This window comes from Pristis pectinata, chromosome 9, assembly GCF_009764475.1.
Source record: "Pristis pectinata isolate sPriPec2 chromosome 9, sPriPec2.1.pri, whole genome shotgun sequence".
Classification (NCBI taxonomy): domain Eukaryota; kingdom Metazoa; phylum Chordata; class Chondrichthyes; order Rhinopristiformes; family Pristidae; genus Pristis; species Pristis pectinata.
In genome coordinates, this window is record NC_067413.1 from 24,479,087 (window position 1) to 24,504,993 (window position 25,907).

At 39.8% G+C, this 25,907-nt stretch overlaps 2 protein-coding genes across 3 annotated transcripts in view; both read right to left on the reverse strand.

The window, feature by feature from the left end:
• The window catches only part of zc3h3 (zinc finger CCCH-type containing 3), a 205,114-nt gene extending 191,039 nt beyond the window's left edge, over positions 1-14,075 (reverse strand). Inside the window, exons 1-2 of one of the 2 annotated variants that reach the window (XM_052023588.1) lie at positions 13,976-14,075; positions 9,418-11,056 (exon numbers count right to left, since the gene is read on the reverse strand). In XM_052023588.1, the coding sequence (XP_051879548.1) occupies positions 9,418-11,056; positions 13,976-14,021 (1,685 nt within the window). In that variant the 5' untranslated portion in view covers positions 14,022-14,075. The remainder of the gene's footprint in view (positions 1-9,417; positions 11,057-13,975) is intronic. The other variant, XM_052023589.1, reaches the window with a different exon arrangement.
• Positions 14,076-19,178: 5,103 nt separating this feature from the next.
• Positions 19,179-25,907, reverse strand: part of rhpn1 (rhophilin, Rho GTPase binding protein 1) — an 81,605-nt gene continuing 74,876 nt past the window's right edge. Inside the window, exon 15 of the mRNA XM_052023700.1 lies at positions 19,179-24,980. Within this exon, the coding sequence (XP_051879660.1) occupies positions 24,777-24,980 (204 nt within the window). The 3' untranslated portion in view covers positions 19,179-24,776. The remainder of the gene's footprint in view (positions 24,981-25,907) is intronic.

A 25,907-nucleotide genomic window follows, 5' to 3' on the forward strand; every position in this document is an offset into this window, starting at 1 on the left:
AATCCTTAGATTGCAACATATTTGATCCCTCCATTTCCCCAAAATTCTGTTTTGTGTGATGGAACACAATCAGCTAACATTATTGGCCTCCTTGATAAGTTAGTTAATGAACAACCAAAGCTTTCAAAAATCTAGAAACATATGAATTACTTGAAGACCAAGGTTTATCTTAAAAGCCTTGTATTATGAAGCTGGTCAAACAAGACCAAGACATAGGAGCAAAATTAGGCCATTCAGCCCATCGGGTGTACTCCACCATTCAATCATGGCTGATTTTTTTCTGAACCCCATTCTCCCGCCTTCACCCCATAACCCCTAACTTCCTTATCAATCAACCTGTCAATCTCTGCCTTAACTACACCCAATCACTTGGCCTCCATAGCACTCTGTGGAAATGAATTCCATAGATTCACAACCCTTTGGCTGGATAAATTCATCGAGCAGTACAGCACAGGAACAGGCCCTTTGGCCCACGATGTTGTGCCAAACTAATTAAACTAGTAATTAAATGCCTAACTAAACTAATCCTTTCTGCCTACATAATGTCTATATCCCTCTATTCTCTGCACATCCATGAGCCCAAGAGCCTCTTAAACACCTCTACTGTATTTGCCTCCGCTACTATCCCTGGCAGTATATTTCAGGCACCCATCACTCCCTGCATAAAAAAAATTGCGCCGCACATCTCCTTTGAAATGACCCCCTTCACCTTAAATTCATGCCCCCTACTATGAGGCATTTCGACCCTGAAAAAAAACTATGCCTCTCAATCTTATAAACCTCTATTAAATCTCCCCTCAGCCTCCACCGCTCCAGAGAAAACAACCCAAGTTTGTCCAACCTCTTCTCATTGCACATGGCCTGTAATCCAGGCAGCATCCTAGTAAACCTCTTCTGCATCCTCTCCAAAGCCTCCACATCCTTCCTATAATCGGGCGACCAGAATTGAATGCAATACTCCACATGCGGCCTAACTAGAGTGTTCTAAAGCTGCAACATAATTCCCCGACTCTTGAACTCATTGCCTTGATTAGTAAAGGCAAGCATGCCATACACCTTCTTTACCATCCTATCAATCTGTGTCCATAAATAGCCACTTTCAGGGAGCTATGGACTTGGACCCCAAGATCCCTCTGCACATCAACACTGTTAAGGGTCTTGCCATTAACAGTGTACTGTCTCTTTATATTTGATCTCCCAATAAACAACACTTCACATTTGGCTGGGTTAAATTCCATCTGCCACTTTTCCGCCCATATCTACAACTGATCTATATCCCACTGTATCCTTTGGCAGTCTTCTATGCTATCTGCAACACCACCAATCTTTGTATCATCTGCAAACTTACTAACCCACCTATTTACATTTTCATCCAGGTCACACATATATCACAATATAATTTATATAGACAATTGTCTATCCACATAGATAACATCCACCACAGCTCTGCCTTCAAATTTTTCTCATCTCAGTTCTTAAAGGGAAGTCCTTGTATTCTGAGGCCATGCCCTTGGATCCTAGACTCTCCTGCTAATGGAAACACCCTTCCCACATCCACTCTATCCAGTATTCAGTAGGTTTCAATAAGATCCCCCTTCATCCTTCTGAAAGACGATATAATAATGGAATTGCTGACAAATCACAACAATAAAGTTCAGACCAATTAACTTTAACACACCAAAATAAAAAGAAAATGCCAATGTTGAAAAGTTTGGGGAACTAAAAAGGTCTAAATATAGGTATTCCTCCCAAGCCTGCTAAACAGAATCTGAGAATTAAGTAACAGTAGAGGTGTGATTACACCACTGGGATAGGCCATCAGCTACCAGAAAGGATATGGAGAACCAAATTTACAATAAAATTGCAGAGATGTGCAAAAGCCATAGTATACTGATAATGGGGAACTTCAACCATCCAAATATGAACCAGGATGGTAATAATAAAGGGCAAGGAGGCAGGAGTTTCTATTCAGGATAACTTTCTTGATTAGTGAGTTTCTGGACCAACAACGAAGATGGCACTGTTCGAGTTGGTTCTGAGAACTGAGCCCAGGCCAAGTAGTCCACTTTCAGTGGAAGAACATCTAGGAAATGTTCATCACAATATGATAATCTTTAGAATAGCTATAGGGAAAAGAGCACTAGGCATGCCAAGTTATAGACAGTCTCTTGGAGAAGGGCAAATTTTAATTAGCCTTTAAAGTGGACATATTTCATCTGCAGTTTGGGTGCAGTCCCATGAGGGAAGGAGGATGGGAAATTATAGCCAGAATTCCATAAGTAGCCAAAAGACTAAAGAGGGGTACGGTTACCTGAAGAGGAATGTCATCTTAAAGGGGGGGTTTTACTGTCAGGAATGAACTCATCTATTGTCTCAAACTTCGTGGGATAAGTGACGTGAATGTTATGACACACCAGCTAACTAACGCAGAACTAGAATACTACAGTCATCAGTGCATACACACAAACCCTGAAAGCTGCAGATGAGGCAGAGAATTTTTACCCTGATCTTCAAAATAAAAGCAAACAAACCCAGGTTCATCATCCAGAGGGAAATAAACTGACCCTCCAGGACGACCTCAATGTCAGTCAGAAATGATGGAATTATCTGAAAAAGTATGATTTGTAAGGAGTGAGCAGAGAAAGCCAACTCCAACAGAATCCTACTTGTGCTAATATGCTTGGAACACAATCTTATTATAACCAACATCTTACTTGGTCAGAGAAACAAATACAAGACCTTACTGGGACACCTCTGAACAACTGGCACCAATTGGCTTATGTTCTTATCCACTGGAATGACATCTACATTGCCACTGCCAAGAAAGATACTGATGACTACTGGACTAAATGCTGCCTAATGCACCTCATTATCTGCAATTTCCAGGTCTCAAAATAGGAGTGGAAATGGAAATGTTGCTACAAGATCTGAAAGCTTTATTCATACAAAACCTTGCAGACAACCTGACAATCCCCAACCAACAGAGAAAATAGCTCCACAGAAACCTGTAGCCAAGGTCTAACAGAAAATTCATGACCCAAAGAACATCAGTTTTGGTCACCCTGCTACAGTAAAAACACTATTAAGGCGGAAAGGGTGCAGAGGAGATTTACGAGGATGTTGGCAGAACTCGAGGGAATGAGTTATGGAGAGAGGTTGAGCAGGCTGAGACTCTATTCATTGGATCATAGGAGAATGAGAGGTGATCTTATGGAGTTGTATAAAAGCATGATGGGCATAGAGAGGGTAAATGCACACAGTCTTTACCCCAGGGTTGGGGACCGTCATCCCAGATGAGAGGCTGGTCACGGCACACATCAACTCCAGCCTCCTAGACAACCCTGACCCACTGCAATTCACCTACTGCCGAAAGAAGTCCACAGCAGACGCCATCTCCTTGTCCCTAAGCTCACCTCTGGAACATCTGGGCAGTAAAGACACTTACGTTAGAATATCGTTTATTGACTACAGCTTTGCCTTCAAAGCAAATTCACCTCTGAACTCCTCGACCTCGGACTCAACACCTCCTTGGATCCTTGACTTCCTGACCAACAGACCGCAGTCAGTAAGGATAGGCAGAATTATGGCAAAATTCACCACAAGGCAAAATCTGCCACAATTATGCTCAGCACTGGTACCCTCCAAAGCTGCATCCTCAGCACCCTATTCTACTCACTATACACTCATGACTGCGTGGCCAGATTCTGCTCTAACTCCATCTACAAGTTTGCAGATGACACTACCATAGAGGGCCGAATCTCAAATTACGACAAGTCGAGGTACAGGAAGCAGATAGAGAGCCTAGTGACATGCGTCATGACAATAACCTTTCCCTCAATATCAGTAAAATAAAAGAGCTGGTCATTGACCACAGGAAGGGAGGCAGGGCACACACCTTTTCATCAACAGTTCCCAGGAGTGAACATCACTAATAGCCTGTCCTGATCCAACCATGTAGACACCATGGCCAAGAAAGCGTACCAGCACCTACTTCCTCGGGCGGCTAAAGAAATTTGGCATGTCCCCTTTGACCCTCACCAATTTTTATAGATGCACCATAGAAAGCATCCTATCCAGATGCATCACAGCTTGGTATGGCAACTGCTCTGCCCAAAAACACAAGAAACTGCAAAGAGCTGCGAACACAGCTCAGCATATCATGGATACCAGCACGCCATCCATGGACTCAGTCTACACTTCTCGATGCCTTGGTAAAGCAGCCAACATAACCAAATACCCCACCCACCCCAGACATTCTCTCTTCTCCGCACTCCCTTCAGGTAGAAGACACAAAAGCCTGAAAGCACATACCACCAGGCTCAAGGACAGCTTCTATCCCGCTGTTATAAGACTCTTAAATGGTCCCCTAGTAATGATAAGATGGACCCTTAACCTCAACCTACTCATTCTGGCCTTGCACCTATTGTCTGCCCATACTGCACCTTCTCTGTAACTGCAACACTTTATTCTGCATTCTGTTATTGTTCTTCCCTTGTACTACATCAATGCATCGATGTGATGAAATCATCTGTACGATGGCATTCAAAACAAGTTTTTCCACTGTACCTCAGTACATATGACTATAATAAACCAATTTACCATTTACCAAATCAAGAACTAGAGGACGTGGGTTTAAGGTGAACAGAGAGATTTAATAGGAACCTAACAGGCAACTTCTTCCCCTCAGATGGTGGCCTGTATATGGAGTTAGCAACCAGAGGAAGTAGTTGAGGCAGGTACATTAACATTTAAAAGACATTTGGACAGGTACGTGAATAGGAAGGGTTTAGAGGGACATGGGCCAAATGCAGGCACATGGGACTAGCTTAGATGGAATCTTGGTCAGCAGGGACCAGTTGAGCCAAAGGGCCCGTTTCTGTGCTGTATGACTTTGTGATTCTACTTAGTAAATGAAAAGAGTGCAGACATCCAGCAACTTACTGATAACTATTGCATGCAGATTTTTGTTTTTAGTGCAGTCAAGACCATCCAAGGCCCAGCTCACTGAGAGCCAATCATAGAGGTAAATTCATCAGGTAATGATGAAAGATTGGGAATTGCTGATGTTCAGACAGACAGACCCGGGTGTCCTCATATACATCACTAAAAGATGATATGCAGATGGACAGTTGGATAATAGTTAAATGGTAGGTTTGCCTTTAATACTGGAGAGTTTGAGTACAAGAGTAAAGATCTCTTTCTACAATTGTATGGCCTTAGCAAGATTACATCTAGAGTACATACAGAATTTTGGTGTCTTTTTCTAAAAATGAAGATATACTAATTATAGAGGGAAGATTTACCAGACTGCTTCTTGTGATATGAGATTGACCGAATAAGACCTCTATTCTTTAGAGTTTAGAAGAATAAGAGGTAACCTCATTGAGACACAAAAGGGTAGATGCACAGATGAGTTCCTCGGCTGAGGAGTCTAGAATGAGGGGTCAAAGTCTCAGAATAACATGTAGGCCATTTAGGATGGTGAAAACTGAGACTGATAAATTTTTGAATATTTGAGTCATCAAGGGATATGGGTTAGGGAAGGAAAATGGTATTGAGGTAGATCTGCCATTGTCCTATTAAACAGCTGAGCAGTTTTGAGGGGCCAAATAGCCAACTCAATCAGCCCCATATGGAAAGACAACTTCTCAACAGTGACTCTGATTTAGACTATCAGGTAAAGCCTTGGAAACCCTGACCAACAAGACAACAAAAAAAAGCCATAAGCCAATTAAAATAAAGAACATGGCCTTGGGAGCAGATAGCATATCTGCAGAGGTCCTACAACATGGAAAGGAACTTCAATCACAAAATAACAAATCATCTCCCATATCTGGTAATAGAAGGACATACCAGGAGACCTCAGACATAGCCAAACTGTGACTATCCTGAAGAAGGTAGACAAAACCAACTGCTGCAATCACACAGGATCTCACGTTGTATGCTGGAGGGAAAGTCATCATCTGGGTTCTCCTGAAATGCCTCCTCCCACAGGTTGTGAAGCTGGTCCCCGAATAGCAGTGTAGATTCTGTTCTGAGGCACAAATATCTTCACCATGCATCAACTCCAAGAAAATAAAGGAACCAGCATCACCTTTACTAACTTTATAAAAGCCTTGGACTCCATTAATCAAGAAAGAGCGAAATATCCTTCTCAAACTTAGCTGTCAGAAACTAGTCTACATCTTCGATGTGATGGCATGAAAACCATGATCTTAAGCAACATCGGTGTCAATCTCAGTGCAGAGGTCAAGCAAGGCTGAAATATTGCCCCAAAGTTCCTCTCAATCTTTCTCACAAGGCTACAACTCATCTCCAACAAGCTTCCAGCCAGAAAAGCTAATCTACAAGGCAAGTGGGAAAATTTTCATCCTACATTTCCTTCACTCCAACCAAGGACACCCCAACTTCAGCCATCGAGTTGCAGATCACAGAAATTGCAAATTAATGTAAACAGAGGCCGAGCTCCAAGTCACTGTTGACTCATTCATTGAAGGATACAAGAGAATGGACCTCACACTTTACATCCAAGAAATGGAAGTCCACTACCAACCTGACTCTACTGTAAAAGAGTGTCCTCCGATAATAAAGTTCCACAAAAAATCTTGGAAAACATGGACCACTTCCACTTTTCACAGCCATCTCTCAGTGAAAACAAATTATCAATGATGAAATTCGCCATCACCTTCAATGTACCAGATCAGCCTATAAATGGGAAAAAAGTGTTGAAGGATGAAGACCTCAAACCCTGCACGAAGCTCATGAAATGACAGGTAACAGTGATCCTCATTCTCCTGAATGCTTCTGAAATAGGAATGACCTGCAGCAGGCACCTCAAACCACAAATGTCATGTGTACAAATTCCTACAAATCCACTGGTAGGATAAACAAATCAATGCCATGCTCCTTTGCCATATAAACATTCTTAGCCTGGAGGCCTGAATCACACTCAGTCTGCTCCAATCTACAGCCCACGTTATTCACATGCCTGACACCAGATACTGAAACACACATTCTATTTTGAGTTCCATTAAAGCAAGAGATTACCATGTGGACAATGGAAACAATCCAAGATATTCTCAAAATTGTTTCTGTAAAAAAAATGCAATGTACTCACTGATTCATGGGAATCCCTGGCCCATGATGGCTCAAGATGAAGGATCATTTGGGAAGGTACTGAGAATTTTAAGACCCGTTGTCAACAGTTTTACAGAATAGTGTAAAGGGCACACCCCTTCCCAGACTACTCACACATCAGCCCCATCAAGCAGCTCCTGCCTTGCATGTGGCAGTCTTTGCTGGTTCCACAATGGCCTCACGGGTCATCTCAGAACCCAAGGAACTAGACTGGGAGCAAATCATCCTTAATTCCAAGAGAGTGCCTAAAATGAAGAAAACATTTAGGGGCCCTTTTTGATGTGTTATAAGCACTAAATAAATGGAAGCAGTACCTATGTGGTTTGGTGCCAACTTTATTTGGTGTTGTTCCTATTAAGCACCTTGGAAATTTTATAATGCCAAATGCTATACAAAAATAATCCCCAACCACAACAATTATTTCTAAAATTAGAAAGTGTACACAAATGGAGTGTAATATGGGGAACCTCATGCTTCACAGAAGCAGAGTGACATTATTTAGTAGACCACCAGAAATCAGCCAAACATAAATAACAAGTCCATGTTATGTAAGACTTAGTGAAGGTTAAATCTGAGTTAACACTTTCCCAGATGAAGTCTACGTCATCACCATGTCTGCTGGAGGTGTGGTCAAAAATAGCCTTCTGGACAAGTCCATTAGGCATGGTATGCACAGAACATTCACATAGCCCCGTGGCCAAAAGGGATGACTTTCGGATGGTTCCCCAAGCAGAATGCATTATTACCACAAATTTCAAACAAGCACCGAGATCTTGTTTGGCTGATGAGGAAAATGCCCACATCAGTTCCTTCACGTACATCCCACTCGTAAATGCCAGTTGTGCTGGGAATGGAACCATGGTCATCTACTTCTAGAATGTATGCTTATAAGTCTAGAAGAAGATACAATGATCATTGTCAAGATTCATCCCAGATGCATAATGCAGGACTTTGTGCTCTACAGACAGTTTCCAGTTTCCCATACCGAGACAAACATTAACCACTGCCGAAAGACAATTACGTTGGTGAAAGGTGCCTTCTGGTCTACCCAAAACTCACTGGTCTTCAATTGCAAGGAGATGTCTATGACCAAATGCTGCAGGCTCCAAGGTCCAGGACTGCATGCTGAGGAACATTCTGCAGCTTGATATAACCACCAGAAAGGCTCTAAGGGGAAAGACCCTTAATGTTTAAAGCCCTCCCATCATTGCTGGAGCATGAATAGAAATACCTCAAGAGTTTAATTAAGGAATGTATGCAAAGGAAAACTGATGTCATCCTGGCATAAATGGAATGACATGGCTTGTAACAGCAACATAGGAATGATCTGTAAATGTTATGAATAAAGTAATATCTTGAAATAAGAAAAAATTCTGCTTGACAGGAATTGATTTCTGGTTCCGCCACTTTTGCTGAAACAAAAAATGAACAGCAACATTTCTTGAAAAAGACATGCAACTCAAACCTCTAACTGTCATGGATGATCTTGGATTAGTAGTTCAACCTTCTGGATAACAAGCCCAGTAACATTTTTCGACATAAAACCACAATTGATATCAACTTATCCAAAAGCAGTTCAGACAACTATAATTGGCTTACAAGAAGGCAGATTAAGGCATACAGTATGAAATGCTTTGTAAGTGAATGTATTTATTCAGCACAGAATAGTGTTTTCTTCCCAATTGATCTATTACATTTAAGCTAACAATACAAATTCCCAAGGCAGCAGATAATATAAATCAACTTAAAAACAATTGTTTGGGATAAAAACAATTTGAAATGGCAACTTAAATAATAATGCAGAGAAAGAATCAAGTGTTTAGAAAACAAAAATTAGATAATTTGAATTAAACATCCCCAAATCAAGAGGTTTAAACTAATCTGTTTCAGTTTAAATTTTATATTGTTATGAAACTTTACCAAGTCTCTCAATGTACATGCAGAGCAACCTTACAATATATCCTGGACAACAAAATATTTCAGAAACAAACACTGTGCAGTAATAAGATAATAGCTGAACTGGAATAATTGCTGGTTAAATTAAAGCTCTTGAAAAGCGTTTCTGGCTAAAACAACTCTTTTCTTTTCCTCTCCATTATTTCTAACCAAAAATCCCTAACTTATTGCACCTATCTGGTTATTTCAAAAGAATAACTGCAACAACTTGCACTTACATAACACCTCTAAAGCAATAAAATGTTTCAAGGTATTTCACTTTATGGCTTCCCACCCCCCACATTTCAGCAGTGAAGCAGCTTTATGCCCCAAACACAGACTCACCTCTTTCCTCCATTTCTCTTGATAATCTTTGTTGTGCTCTTCATATTGTAATGTGAAGATGCAGATTCGTTCAACATCTTTTTAGGGACATCAATGGCAAACTCAGCTTTTTGCAGTGATGTAGTTTTCGTCTGATGACCTGAAGATTTAGCCTTGTAAGAGTCCTGTGATTTCCACTGGTAAAGTGACTTTGAAGGGGAAACAGCTTCCAATGCTTTCCAACAGTACTTGCTTGATAAGCCACCCATTTTCTGACAGCTCCCGACCTTTCTATGTTTTCCTGCAGGTCTAACTCCTGGACCTAGACTGAGTGTTGTGCTATTGCCTCCCATAACACGTTTTATAGTACTTTTAACTAGCTTTGGTGAAATGGACTTTCGAGTCATCTCACTGGACCTCATGGGTTGGTTTAATTGAGCAGTGTTAGAAACCCAAACATATTTTGCTTTCCTACCCTTGCCCACACGGTTACAGAGAGGAGCGCTGATTTTTTGTTTCTTTACTACTCTAAGTGACAATGGGGATTTTGATTTTAAAGAGGCATCAACCACACTCATCATTTGAACCTGAGAAGCACATGGAGAGACTGCTTCTTTGGCTCTTTTCAGAGTCTCATTCTGGCATCTATGTGATGTAGAATCTATATTCAGATCTGGTCCTTTCTGCCATGTATATTTAGATTTTTTAATTGGGGAAGTACTAAATGGCACTTGGTGCAGAGCATTTTGAATTTTTCCTAATTTTACGTAATCATTCTTGCAGTGCTCAGCCAACTCAGCAATTTTATTCATCACAGCAGCTCTGTGCGACTTTCCTGATGATACCTCAAGGTCTGTGCAGACACCATCACTTGACTCCATGACTTGAGGGAATTTACCCTCTCCCTGTGCAGTCTCATCAGCAATGGAATGAACCTTGCCCTTCACATAGGTTCTCTGAAGCTTATACACTGATGCCTCAGATGTTGCAGTGGTACTTGACTCCATGCATTTAGTTTTAGCAGAACAATGAACCAACACATTGCGACAGTTGTAAGATACAGTTTCCTCCACATTTCCTGCTGCTGTGGTTGGTATTTTCTTTCCTACATTCTGTGCCCTTCTTTCCTCTTCTTGCTTTGATGCACTTTTTACAGTAGACACTTTGCAAGGGATGAACCTTGTGCCATCTATTCCATTCATTTTTCTGGCCATTTTCACTTTATCCAGCTTTTCCTTCAGTCCCAACAGCTTATTGTTCTTCACTGCAAGCTCAGAATTCAGGTCCAACAAAGACTGAGCTTTAGGATTTGCTTGAACTTTTCTGTCTGACTTAATAACTAAGTTGCTACCTTCTGAGACAGTTGCATTCACCACACATTTCCCAATAGTATTCTGCTCACATACTCCAGCAGGCATTTTCTGAACTTGAGAAACATTAGGTGCCTCACCACCTGTATTACCAGGCTTCTTATTTACCAAAGAGTATTTTGTCCTCCATGAGCTACTGGATTCTGACCCACGATGCCCTGGAACCTTCTGTGAGCAAACAGATGTGAATTTCAGGTTGCTTTTAGTCCATGGGCCTTGCCTGTGTGCACTACAAGATTCTGTAACAACAGGAACATCTCCATGAACATTCTTGTGGTTCGTTATGAGAGCTGCAGGAGTTGAAAAAAAAACAATTAATTCAAGTAACTGCACCAATACTTTTACTGTGGCAGAGGACTTCTCTAGGAGTTGCAATGATTACATTTTTCAACTGTCTCAGCAGACTGCACAATAAAAAGTCCTTGAAGAACTAAGTAAACACAGCAAACACATTTTTCAATATAAAAAACTGCAAATTGAGTAGATAATTGGGTTTGAGAGAATTCAGTGTGCTAAATTGCTCCATTTTATTTTCCATTTCTTGGTCACCAAATGAGTTTCCAAACATGGATAAAAATTTCCAACACTACAACAATGATAATGTTTCTATTGCACAATTAATCATACACTGAAATGGTGAGAAATCCAGAAGAATTGAAATATGCAATATGCCAATTCTTCACCCCTCCCCACCCCCCAACAACAGCAGGAATCCAAACTGAGTCCAAGTCCTAAAGCGAGGCTAAGACTCAGTATTTCCTTACTATGAGATGACTGTGCTACAAAATGAGTTCCTATAAACCTGGTTTATAGCTGTATGAATGGACCAAGAAAACCTTCTGCAGTTTGACTTATGGTATCACCACACTGTTGAGGTTAAGCCACAATGAAGAAATAATACATGTGGACATTCCAATAAAGATGTTGTTTTTCAGGTGCCAATAAAACTGAGATGGTAGATATATATATATCCCAAAGCATTTCTCAAAGCAAAACCAGGGGAGTTCCAGACAATGTTTGTCTCTCAACCAGTTCCACCAAAAAGAGTATAAAGCCATTTATTTAATCGTCATTTCCACTAATTGCCCTGTACCATTCCTCTTTAGGCCTTTATAGTCATCTGCTGGGTTATTGGTGTCCCTGTAAGTCATGGGATTTATAACATTGATTACTAGATGCCAACACTAACCACAGCAGATGTCAGTTGATTGGAGGATAGTAAATGTGGTACTTTCAATTCAAGGGCAGCAAAGATGAGCAAAACTGTTATTGGCCTGTGCGTCAAGTTATTGAAAAGAAGTTTTAAGGACAGGATTAATCGACATGCGGAAAGGTAGGGATTAATCAAAAATATTTAGTGTAGCTTTATCAGTAGGAGATCCTGTCTGACCAATTTCATTGCATTTTTTGAAAAGGTAACAAGTGCATTCATGAGGACATAGTGATGGATTTCATCTACATGGACTTCAGTAAGGCCTTTGACAAGGTCCCACATGATGACACTGGTCCATAAAGTTAAAGACTGTGGGATCTAAGACAAGTTAGCAAAATGAATCCAAAGTTGGCCTGGTGATAGGACGCATAGGGTGATGGTCATCAGTTGTTTTTGTGTTTGGAAGCCTGTGCCCAGTGTATTCACAGAGTTCAGTGCTGGAACCCTTACTGTTTGTTATATGCGTTAATGATCTGGATGTGAACGTAGAAGGTATTATTAGAGAGTTTGCAGGAGACATACAAATTAGTGTTGTTGATGGCGAGAAGGGTAATTGTAGGATACTGGACAATATCTATGAGATAGTAAAATTGGCAGAGCAACGGCAGATGTGATTTAATCCTGGTAAGTGTGAGGTAATGCATTTTAGTAGGACTAATAAGGCAAGGACATAAACAATGAATGGTAGGACCCTAGAGGGTAAAGAGGCACATACGTACTTTGGTGTACAACTCCAATGGTACCTGAAGGTGGCAGCAACAGTGATACATATTGCAATAGATAAATATATTTATTGAGTATATCAAAACATAATATTAACGTGTTATCTGTGACTCAGATTCACTTCTGAGCAAGGAGTTTCTGGGTTTAATCCCCACCACGGAGATTTGAGGTCTAAGCTGACTCTCCGGTGTTGTACCAAAGGCATTGAATTAGCAGAGGTAACATTTGGGATACTTTCTTTTTTAAGCCAGGATACACAATGCAAGAGCAGGGAGGTTATGATACAAGTTTATAGCACATCCGGAGTAGTGCATGTAGTTCTGGGCACTATCGACAGGGCATGACTGCACTGGAGAGGGTGCAGAGAAGAATCACCAGGATATTGCTGGGAATGGAGCATTTCACTTATATGGAAAGTCTGGATAGGCTGGGATGTTTCAGCATCTGTAATTTTTAAAAAATTTTTAATAGGTTGACTTTGTTTTCCTTGGAGCAGTGGAGGCTGAGGGGAGGGACTTGATCTAGGTGTACAAAATTATATGGGGCATGGTGTGGGTAATTAGTTTAAAAAAACTTCTTTCTCATTGCAAAGTTATATAAAGCCAGTGGGCACATGTAAGGGGACGTGAGGAAGAATTTTTACTACCCAGATTGTGACTGGAATGCGGACCACTCTGTCTGAAAGGAAAACGATAAAAGTTTTTTTTGCCTCCATCACAATCTATGTTCTAGACCCCCACTACCGTCTGGGTGAAAATAGTTCACATATCCCCTCTCATCCTTCTACCCAATACTTTAACATTATCCAATTCCCTTTACTTTTGGCCACTTTTATTAGAGCTACCAATTTATCCACAACCAGTAATGCCCTCCAACCAGCAACAAGATAAGAAATGGATCAACTGATCTTCAGAAGGAAAATACCGACCGGGATGAAAGAACTCCATACAGCACCTCCGGCAGTGGTACAACCCTGGAGAGTCAGCCTGGACTTCCAATCTCCATAGTGCAGAAACTCCTCACTCGGAAGTGAAAGCGAGTCACGGATAACACATGAACACTCTACGTTGACACACTCACGATACACATTTTTACCACCTATTGCAACCCTGTCTTTGGGGCCTGTGAAACCGACGATTATCCCCTGGCCATAGCCGCTCCCTTACAATAAACGACAGCAGCAACGCCGCGATTATGAGAATCATCGGGATGAACCTCGCCAAATTCCCAGCCATGGACTCAAGGTCCAGACGCAGCGGCGACCGGCACTCACCAGATAGCAGCCGGATCTGTCTCTCTAATGCCTCCCGCTCCTCCATGATACCAGCTGCTCACGCCGACACCCACAACTGTTTCCTACGCACGGCCCAGCCGACATCCTCGTGACGTCATAACGTTAAGTTGTCGCGAGGGACGCTTCCCCCGCCCCCCCCCCGTGTGATTGGCACCCTCGTCAGCCAGTCCTGAGCGGCAAACCCCAGGCGCTTGATCGCCAATTACGTTTGGAATTTGCATCAATGTGGGCGGGACAAATCTATTACTGGTATGTAAAAAATCTTATAGTACAGCTGCTGGAGAAAGCAGGCGAGTGATCTGGAGGAGTTACTGTTGTTGTGGGTTGCAAAATTGTGAACGGTGGTCCGTGGATTCAGTCTTTAATCTATAAAGGGACGTTTACCTTTGGATGAGTGTTAGCGCTAAAAATTCCCTGCCACTGCTCTTTGGCACTATTGTCATGCTTCTTCCCCCTCCATCATCAGATTTCTGAACGGTCCATGAAACCATGAACACTACCTCATTATTCCTTTTGTTTTGCACTATTTATTTATCGGTATTGGTTTATTATTGTCACTTGTACCGAGGTAGAGTGAAAAACTTGTCTTGCATCCCGTTGGTACAGACCAATTCATTACACAGTGCAGGTACATTGAGTTAGTATAGAGTGCATTGAGGTAGTACAGAGTAAAAACAATAAGTTTATAGTAATTTTATGTCTTTGCACTGTACTGCTGCCACAAAACAACAAATGTCACATCATGTAAGATAGTGATAATAAACCTGATTCTGATTCAAAGTGCAGATTCAGAGCCTTACCCAAAATATCTGCAGAATAGAGATTCTCAACGAACCTTGCCCTCACCCATTGCTGCACCACACTGCTCTCCAACAATAAAGATTTCATGAAGACACCCTACAAAAGATGGACCACATCCAACATCTCGGGATGACCTCTGGGCAAATGCAGACATTGATGGTGAAATTTATCCACCACAAATGATGGTTAATTGAGGAAATAAATATTTGAAAATTAAGAACTGGGACCTAGCACAAAACTTGAGTTCTACTGGGCAGCAGTGATTCCTGTTTCCTATGTGCTTCTGAGACCTGGACTACCTACACCAGGCATTTCAAGGCACTCTATTATGAGCTCTTTTGTAGGAGGAGGTTACCAAGAGGACAGAGAAGTTCAAGGATGTGCTCAATGTTTCCTTGAAGAAATACAACATCCCAAATGACACCTCAGAACCTCTGGCCCAGGATCACTCAAAGTGGAGAAGGAATATTTGGGGTGGTATTGAGAACAATGGAGATGGCATTGAGAACAATGGGAGCATACAGAAGACCTGTGCAACACCTTCTGATCCTCCTCCAGCCCTACCATTTTCGTTCCCCTTGCCTCATACCCCCAGCCCCTCTTCACTCATCTGTCCTCCTCCCCCACCTCCTCCTGGTTCAATCCAACCACACTACACACAGTTCACCCCCAGGTTCCTCCCTCCCAAAAATCAGTTGCAGATCCAACGATCATTCTCCTCTACCCTAATGGTTCTCACGCTCACCTCCTTTATATATCAGAGTCCAGCATTGATAGACCTTTGTGTTCCTGCTTATCTCCCTCCAGCAGCTGTCTCCAATCTTCACACTTCCCTCCCCCATCTTGCTCTGTCTGCCTCTCAATGTCATTTTCCCCTCTCTCTGTTTTCCCATAGACTCTTGACCTTACAATCTACCTTGTTTGACCTTATTGTCTATCTGCAATGCACTTCCCTGTAGCTGTGACACTTTACTCTGTATTTTGTTATTGTTTGTACCCTGTATTACCTCAATGCACTGTGTAATGAATTGATCTGTATGAACGGTATGCAAGACAAGTTTTTCCACTGTACCTCAGTACAAGTGACAATAATAAACCAATACCAATACCTGCCCATCATCTCAAACCCCTCCTCAGTCCACCACTCCCCTTCATACTGGTCATCTTGCCTCTCAGTCCTGATGCAGGGTTTCAACCTGAAACATCGACAGTTCCTTTCCTCCCACAAATTCAGATTGACCTGCTGAGTTCCTGCAGCAGATTGTTGCTCTAGAAGCAAGTAATCTACAATCCCAAGGAACTATCAAAGATTAATTGTCCCCTTTCACACAATGAATAGTCTAATAGATGATTAATTTGCTCATTAGCCTTGATCTCAGTATCTTTCCCTCATTTACTCAGAAAGCCACCAGAACCAGTTATTAAACAAATAAAGGTAATTTATATAAGAATTGATAGAAGAAAGCAGCAGTTATCCACTGTGTGCTCACCACCCCAAGGCAACTTCTCTGCATAGGCAGATAAGTATCTCTGGAAGCTAAAAACTAAAAAAACCTGTGGCTGAATGTGGGATTAAATACAAATATGTTTTAATTTTTTTTATAATTAAAAAATATAAAATTTAAAAATAAATAAAATATGGTAAGAAAAACATTGATGTTCCAGATCAATGACCTTTAATCAGGACCAAGTTAGTTAGAAATAAAACATGTGTTACTCTGCAGAATGGTGCAGAGAATGTTACAGTAGCGATCAGAGACTTCAACTCACCAGAGATACAAGTAGTGGTGATTCAGACAAAGAAGGGTTTGTTCAATTGATCAGTTTGAAAGTGATGAAAACAGTAGGAAATAATGAGAACAGAGGGAAAAAAAAATATAATGCAGGAACTAGAAGTTATAAAATACAGCAGTTGTTGGAAATCTGAAATAAAAGAGAATGCTGGAAATACTCAGCAGGTCAGACAACATCTGTGGAGAGAGAAAAATGGATTTAACATTCCAGGTTGCTTACCTTTTGTCAAAACTGGGCAGTGTTGTCACAAATGGGAAAGGCTGGTTATCTGAAGTTGTTGAATTCACTGTTGCGTATTTAAGTATGTAATATGTTTAGTTGGGAGAAGAGATGGTGTTGCCAAGCTTACATTGAATTTCATTTGAACAGTGAAAGATGCCATAGACCGACAGGTGGGTACAATTGGAATGGACCTTTAAAGTTACAAGCAACTGGAAGCTCAGGATCAACCTTGCAGATTGAATGGAGATGTTCTGCAGTCACCCAACCAGTGTTTGGTTTATCTAATGTAGAGAAGACCACATCAAATGCAGTTTCATAATTGGAAGCAACATGTTATCACTGCTTCAGCTGGATAGAGTTTTTGGAACCCTGGAGAGTGAGGGGGAAAAAAATGGTAAAAAGATGTTGCATTTCCTACAATTGCATTGGAGGCTAGAATGAGAAGGGAAGTGGATGTTGGTGAAGATGGAAGAACGAATCAGTGAGCCACAGAGAATGGTTCATCTGGAATGCTGAAAGTGAAGGAAAGATGGAACTGGTGGTGGCATCATATTGAACATGTCAGAAACAATGGAAGATGTTCCATTGGTGGAGCGGAAGGTGAGAATAAACCTATATTTGCTCTAGGTGGGAGGACGAGAGCAGAAATGTGGGAAATGGTACAGATGTAGTTAAGAACCCTATGAACTGTGGTGGGGGGGGGGGAAGGGAAGGGTGGCAGGGGGCAGCATGTGCAAGGAAAAAGGAAGACATATCAGAAGCACTGCTTTTGAAGGTGTCATTATCTGAATTGATATGACAAAGTCAGAAAGACTGGGAAAGTGGAACGGAGTCCTTCCAGGGGTGGGAAAAAGTGTGGCCAAGGTAGCTGTAGGAGTCTGTGGGCTTGTGATAGATATTGGTCACTGACCTATCCAAGATGGAGATAAAGAAAGGAAAACAAAGATTCAGAGATGGATCATTTAAAATTGAGAGCACAGTGAAAATTGACAACAAAAGTAATAAAAACTTTCAGGTTTTGTGTGAGAGCAAGAAGCAGCAGCAAAGTCATCAATGTAGTGGAAAATGTGGTGAGGAAAGGAAACAGACCGGTATACTTTGGAGCCATGTTGTTTGCCATAGCTACATCCTTCCTTTGGAGAAAGTGAATGGAGTTAAGGGTGAAGTTGTTCAATGGGAGAATGAGATCATCCAGGAGTAAAAGAGTGGTGGAGGGGGACAGCTTGGCTTTTTTAAAAATGGAAAATATGGATAGGATATATACAGTAAAATGGTAGGGCACTGGCACAGTGGAATGTTGATAGAGAGACCATAGTTCCGTGAAGGAGGTAACAGAGATCTATAAGGTGGCAAAGACACATGGCATGTTTGCCTTCATAGATCAGGGCTTAGAATATGAGTTGGGACCTTATGTTGCAAATTTACAAAACACTGGTTAGACCACACTTGGACTAGCGTGTGCAGTTCTGTCACCACACTATAGGAAAAATACAATTGTGCTGAAGAGAGTGTAGAGGACTGGAGGACTTCAGTTATGGGGAGAGGTTGGATAGACAGGCTTGTTTTCCTTGGAATGAAGGAGGCTCAGGGGGTGGGGGGGGGGGGGGTGGTGGTGGGGGTGGGAGGTGACCTGATAGTATATAAAATTATGAGGTGCATAGATACGCAGGATCTTTTTCCCCCATGGGTATCAAAAACAAGACGGTATTGGATTAAAGTGAGAGGAAGGAGTTTTAAAGGGGACCTGAGGAGCAAGCTTTTTTTTTAAATATACACACAGAATGGTTGATACCTGGAATGCCCTACCAGGAGGATGTAGTGGAATCAGATACAATCACTACATTTAAGAGCCATTCAGACAGACATTTAAATCAGCAAGGCATAAAAGGATACGGTCCTAATACAGGTAAATGGTACTCCTGCAGATGGACAAAAAGGTCAGCATGGATGTTCTGGGACAAAGGGGCCCATTTCTGTGCCACAAGACTCTTTATGACGCTATATCCAAATGTTCCACAGACCATTCTGTTTGAGAATGGAGATATAGAAGGACTGGACATCCAGGTTTAAAATGAACAATTTGGGAGCAGGAAACTGAAAAATGAAACCAAGCAGTCAGAAATGTCACATAACTGCAAAGAGATTGAACGAGTAGGGAAAGAGTTGAATCAAGGTAATGAAGTGGGACAAGAACAAAATAAAACTAAGGAGCTACCAGGACAGAATCACAGATTTGTTACGGCACAACTTTTGGCCTATCAGCTCTATGCAAGGACAATCCAGTTGGCCCAACTCCCCTACTCTCTCCCAGACACTATAAAATAGGCAGTCAGCAACTAAAACAGATTATTAATTTTGAAATTTATTCACAGACCTTATAGTACAGAAATAGAAAACTACCATCTTGGATCATAAGTAATTATCTGAGGAACATCAAAAAATATATCTTGTACCAAAACAATTGATTAAAGACATGTAGGATAATATTTCTTACACAAACGTAAACATTGTCCCACAGACATTCAGAAATGGATGTACAATTACTTAACATGCATCAGACACCTGGCAGTTTTTCATAAGTTTACTTTTGTTTCTTATACAAGAACATTTATAAAATGATTTTAAAAATTAGTTTGGCTATAATCCATGGGTTCTCCTACATCTACCTCTGGGAATTTAAAAATAATAACTTTATATTGAATTATCAATGATGCAAGTGCATTGTATTTGCAAATCACAAATTAAATATTAAAAGCCAAAGTATTTGTTTTTAAATCTGTCCTATTTGTTAAAATCTAGAATGAAAATCTGGCAAGTGAGTAGCTTAAACACCAGTTATTACACCAGCTTGTGGTCTAAACCACAAAAAACTACTCAGCAAAGAATAATACTGGCAAGAGTTTTATAACAAAGTAGTTTACAACTTCCAGCTCCCACCAGAGTATAGAGTACTATAAATGGGATCAAGATGTGATGCAGTGAAAGGGCACTATATTTATAGCAGCAAGGTGGTAGAGTGATTAAAAAAGTAACTGAGACAATGATTTTCTAAAAAATCTCAATCACTTAATTTACACAGCACATCAATAGGAACAATCAAAATCCTGGAATATCCAACCCATAACATTGGGTGTATAACTTCAACTTTAGCAGGTCAATAAGGAGGACCACCACCACTTTCTCAAGGGTAAATAGGAATGGGCAGTAAATGCTGGCCTGAAATCCGTGTGTTGAGAATGAACAAAACTAATAGTAAGACATAGGGCTGCCAGTATATATTTTGAAAACAATAGATTGGAAAGATCAGAAAAGGAAATATGAAAGCGTGTGAAATGCAACATTAATTTAATCTGTACTTCTCCCAAATTTATTAAATAAGCATTAGCTCCAGAACAAAATGCAAGGGTTAGCATTTACCCACAATGACAATTACATATAAACGCACAAAATTTCCATTAGAGGTGTATGGTGCGATTTCAATCCAAAGAAAAAATATTTAATGTGATTGTTAAGTTTATGCTCGCCAAAAAAAAGTTTGCAATATACAACTATATCTGCATGTTAATCATTTTGTGTTATCTTATAAATTTGACAGTAATGGTATTCCAGTACCTTATGTATGCCCATCTGCCTCCACTCCCCCCACTCTCTAAAACCTGAAAAAGTGGACAATTAAACCTTGCACACTCATAAATCCATGCCCAAGATTAGTTTATGCTGTTTTGAAGAGACTATTCAAAATGTGAATCATTCCTTCCAGTTTCACTGCATCAAATTTGCACTGTAATTTAGTGCAATATTTCACATAGATCTAATTATGCTACTCTTATTCAAAGGTATTTTTGCAGTAAATATTAAAATTGTACATTACTCTAAGTTAAACAAAACAAATAAAGATATAATATGATGCTAAAAAAAATCCAGTCATTGAATTGATAAATTTGAATCATGAGTGGACTTTCAATAACCAGGGCAGTTTAGTTCTATTTCATAAACATGACAGGAGTCAACTACCAATGTAAACCTATCCCATTCTTCAAAAGAAACCAAAGAAATATTCCCTAGTTTTTGATCTGTCATGACTTACACTTAAGTTTGATCTACACAGATAGTACTGCCCAAAATAATTGGCTTTTATTTTTAAATAATTTTAGTCTTGCTGCATTTTTTGTCTTTATTGAAATGAAAATTATTTTTTTCCCCCAAAGAAAACAGTAAAAAATACATTGGATGGAAAAAACGTGTTCAAGGATAATGTCATATCATGTTTCTCTAAATTCAACTGACTTGCACCATAGAGTCCAACGAGAGTGGCAATTGAGGGACATCTAGGATTCATTCAGATGTCAGTTGCTAATGAATGAAAACGAGAATGGTAGTCAATAGTAGTCAGATTTTTTTCAATCCAACAGGAATTGTTGAACTTGTCATTACATCAAGGCAGTGGGTTCTGGAAATGAAAAAATGTGCACTATGCATAATCAAATATTATACAAGAAATCATGATTATGGCTCAAACTTGAAATTTATTTAAGCTTGGTGTTAAGTCCCTCCAGTAGGAAGTTTTCTTAACAAATTTCAAAACTGTCATGACTACCATTCAGATCAATCAGTGCTTCGTCTGTTGAAGGCAATGGGTATTTTGTGCAATTTATTATTTTAACACTTTATACCTGATTTGCACCTTCCAGGGAGTGTTCAGCAGAGACCAGACAACAGCAGTCAAAAGATGGGACAGGAATAATTAAGTTTACTGGAGTCATAAGAGACTGCAGATGCTGGAATCTGGAGCAACAAAATATTTGTTTGAGGATCTCAGTGGCTCGAGCATCAGGACTGATGCAGGGTTTCGACCTGAAATGTCAAAGTTTCCTTTCCCTCCGCAGATGACGTTCAAGCCACTGAGTTCCTCCAGTAGATTCTTTGTATTAAATTTACTGTTAGCTGATCATTACAAAGCACTCAAACCCCCAAACATTAAAAGAATGGCAGTTTACTTCACCTGGTTTTTCAGTGATTTAGAAATGAATGTGAAAAAGTGCAAAACAAATCTTAACCATGCATTATCAGGTTAACAACACAGATGCAATTTTAAGCTTGTTAATCCTTCATGCTATATTTTCATATGCTTTCAAATATTAAGCTTGTGAAATTTTATCTGATTTCTCAGATGGGTGAGTATAGGCAAGAATACATTTGTTATCATTCCTAATTATCCTGTGGTGTGCTGACACATTTTCTTTAGCTGTTTGTGGTGAACTGGAGAATGGAATTGAGAGGGATGGTGAGGGAGGTTGGCTGGCACTGAAGTTCAGAGAAAAAAAATTAAAGCGCCTACATGGAAGAAATTTAATGGCTTATACATGGTCAATGGCCAGGGAAGATCAGGCTCTTTACCTATACTGAAACAGGCCCAAAACCTCTGATCAAGGCCTGTGCCATTTGTGGGCCTTGATTGTGCTGTACAACATTGCATTTATGACAACAAACTATGTTATTGCACATCCCCAGCATCCACCATGTATAAAAGCACATCTAGGGCATAAATTACCTATATCTAATTTTTTGAAAAGAGATCTTCCAGCATTCAGAGCATCCCATCATGCTTGGTAATTGGAATTTAAAAAGAGATTTATCACAAAGTGCACAAAGGTTCTGCTACGCAATGGAACTTTAGAAACTTGAAGGAAACACAAGTATTACAAGAGAGGTTGTGGGAGTTGCAGTACCACTCAGATATTCTCTTTTAGAGTGGCAATATCTTAAAGAAGACAGTGTACATGCACTGTGTACTTAGAATTTGAATATTGAATAAAATGAGGTCTGGAGATGCCATCTTTTATTAGAGACAGGAAACCAACTCTGTTGGTAGATACAAAATATTCCATGGCAATAATTTAAGAGTAGGAGAGATAACATGTGTGTCCTGGCCTATCAATTATGTTATCTGAAAGATAATTAAAGTAATCTCATTGTTTTTCATGGGAGTTTCATGTGCACACAATGACTACAAGTATTTCACTGGCATTTGAGTGTTTTGGGACACTGGTTAAGAAATGCAGAAATTCCTCTCTACAATACTATCTTCTAATAACAGAGTTTTGTGTTATTCAACTCAATCATATGTGCACAACATGGTGTAATTGCAAAAGCAGACATTTTCTAAGTATTTCCTCTTCATTCACCAGGAATTCTGTCATGAATCAACTAACTGAACTGGTCAAACTGCCATTCAAAAAATGCAAATATTCAAATAAATGAATATTATATTGTAATTCAGCAGCAAGTAAAATCTGGAGTTACAAGATGCACTATTATAACATTATTAACAAAAGAAGAAACAACACCACTCTGCCTGAAAATAGAGAAAGAACTTAACATTAAAAAACTAAATTGTTTTTGTGGTGACTCAGTCAACTGTTGGCTACAATCAGTCTCGTTATTTGGGGAAGGACTAAAATCTACAACAAAACATGTTAACTTAAAAAAAAATGATTAACAGCAAGTGGAATGTTTTCTCATAATGTAAATAAAGGGAAAGCACAGTCCAGCAAATGTACACTGAAAGTCCGCCTGACAGCTGTCACCTCTTCTTAAAAACTGAAATTCAACATTGATAAATTAAACACGATAGACATTAAAAACAGTATTATAATACTGGATCCTTACTGAGTCAGTTTTGACATTAGTTTGACCTTTGCCAAACTCTATCATGGTCAGAATAACTGCTTTTGGCTCAGCTGTTGGCTACTACATGAAATTTGCTTTCTAAAGTTTCTTCTGTCTAAACATTTACATGAATAACTAGATATAGACCCACATTTTTAAAATAACATGTTGTCAGTAGATCTTCATGCAACTTATCTAAGTCTCTGAAACAATGGTAGTTTGAGATTGAACTTTGTTTCTCAGGTCAGAGTACAATCATCCTTCCTTTGGACATTAATGAATTTTAAAGTGTGAATTAACTCAAAGTATTATTTTGTTCTTTTCCTTTCTTAAAATTTGTATCAAACTGACAGCAAAGGATAAATTCTACCAAGCCAAACCAAGCACTGTTTCCCAACACAGCCCATCTTGTTTTCAGTAAGTGGTAAGAGGGAGTAAACAAATTATTTCTGGATTTTAAAGTGCAAATTTTGTGATGAAGCTAAAAGCAAGACATAATAATGAAATGCAATATGGGACAGAAAGTAATACAGAGAAACAGGGGACAAGACAGGAGGCTCTTGCGCTTTGAACCTGGTATTAATCTTGAAACAGGCTAATGATATTTTTTCTATAAAGAATAATGTCTTCTGATCATCTGCTTGTTAGACCTTCAGCAACTTGTGGAAATGAATCATTACAAATTTAACAAAAGCTTTGCCTGAAAAAGGAAAATGCAAGCTCTTGATCGACCTAAAACAAACCAAAGATCCACATGATGATGTCTGAAAAATGTTTTATCCTGGAGCAGCAGCTTCAAAATGGTCATTTGTTAATACCTTGTAAATTCTCATTGAGTGAAAATAACAAATCCAGAAATTCATCTGAGAGAAGAAGACAGTAGTCATGGACATGATGGGACAAAGGGTGTGTTTCTGCGCTGTACGAGTCTATGACTCTATGACAGTCAATGTTTCCAATGGAGTCTTGCGGCATGTCAGGCATGGAGAACTCTTTCACTTCAACGAAGCTAGTACCAATAAATGATAGTGAAACCAACTCCATTTTTGTACCACACCTTATCTTGTCTCTTCTTCTCTATCACACTGTTTTCCACAAATGAGGCTTTGAATAAAAAGATATGCTCACAAGCCTAATGTGTCCATCGAAGAAAGGGTTTTAAGTTGTGCTGTGTATAATAGACAGGGCTTTGAGTGAGATGAACCTTGATACAAATCGCTTTGCATCCAGACTTGAGATGTGTATGTTTGTGAAGGTGATGAATAAGTCTCATAGGTAGAATTGATAATACTCTTCAGTAAAATGATCCATCATCTGTCACGGCAATGAATGGTAAGCTGTGAGTGCTGCCATCCTTGTTTGTATTTTTCTTCTTGTTCCAGGTTGTCAGCAAACTTGAACCCTTGCTAGAATCAGCAATTTTCCTGCTGTTCTCTTTATCATTCCCAGAGAAAATACTTGCCGAGGACATTGTACCTAGAAGTGATTTCTTGTCAGTCTGGAAGAAAGAAAAAGCAAAATGATGATAACCAACTCTGGCAAACCATTAAATGAAAAGTCAGTCATAGGTTATGTCCTGAAGTAGCCCAAGCACCAAGATGTTTAAATTATTTTATTTGGTATAAATACAGACTCACAATTTAATGCAGCAGGCCCATTTTCAGAAATGACCTTTGAAACTAGATTAAAAAAATTGTTAGGTGGCATGATGCTCTACATTACTTTGCATAGGATATTAATCTGTCCCCTTGATTTTCTACATAATCCTCTACTGATTTTAGCTGTAAGAAAATAGGAACATGAGTAGGCTACCCAGCCCCACATTCAATATGATCATGGCTGATATGCCCCAGGCCTCATCTCCTCTTACATGCCAGGTCCCTGTAGCCTCAATTCCCCAGTCTTCCAAAAATTTGTCTGCTTTCTCTTTAAATACCCCAATGATCTAGCCTCCATAATCTTCTAGGGCAAATTCCAGAGATTTATCATCCTCTGCAAGCAGTAGTTACAAGATTAGGGGGCAGTCATTTAAAACAGAAATGCTTGGGAACTATATCCCCTCATTCAAAATTCTTCCACTAGCAGAAACATCTTGACATCTATTGTGTTGTGGTACCCAAGGATCTTATGTTTCAATAAGCTCTTCTTCTAAACTCCAAAGAATATAGATCAAGATTTTTAGCTGCTCGTGATAAGACGATCCTCCCATCATAGGAATTAGCCTAGTGAATCACTTTTGGATTGCCTCTAATGCCACTATATTTTTTCTTAAATAAGGGACCAAAATTACACATTACTCCAGGTGTGGCCGCACCAGCACTCTAAGGTTATAACAATATTTCCCCATTTATATAATCAAACCCTCTTGCAATAAAAGGCCAATGTGCCATTTGTTTTCCTAATCACTTGCTGCACCCGCCTACTA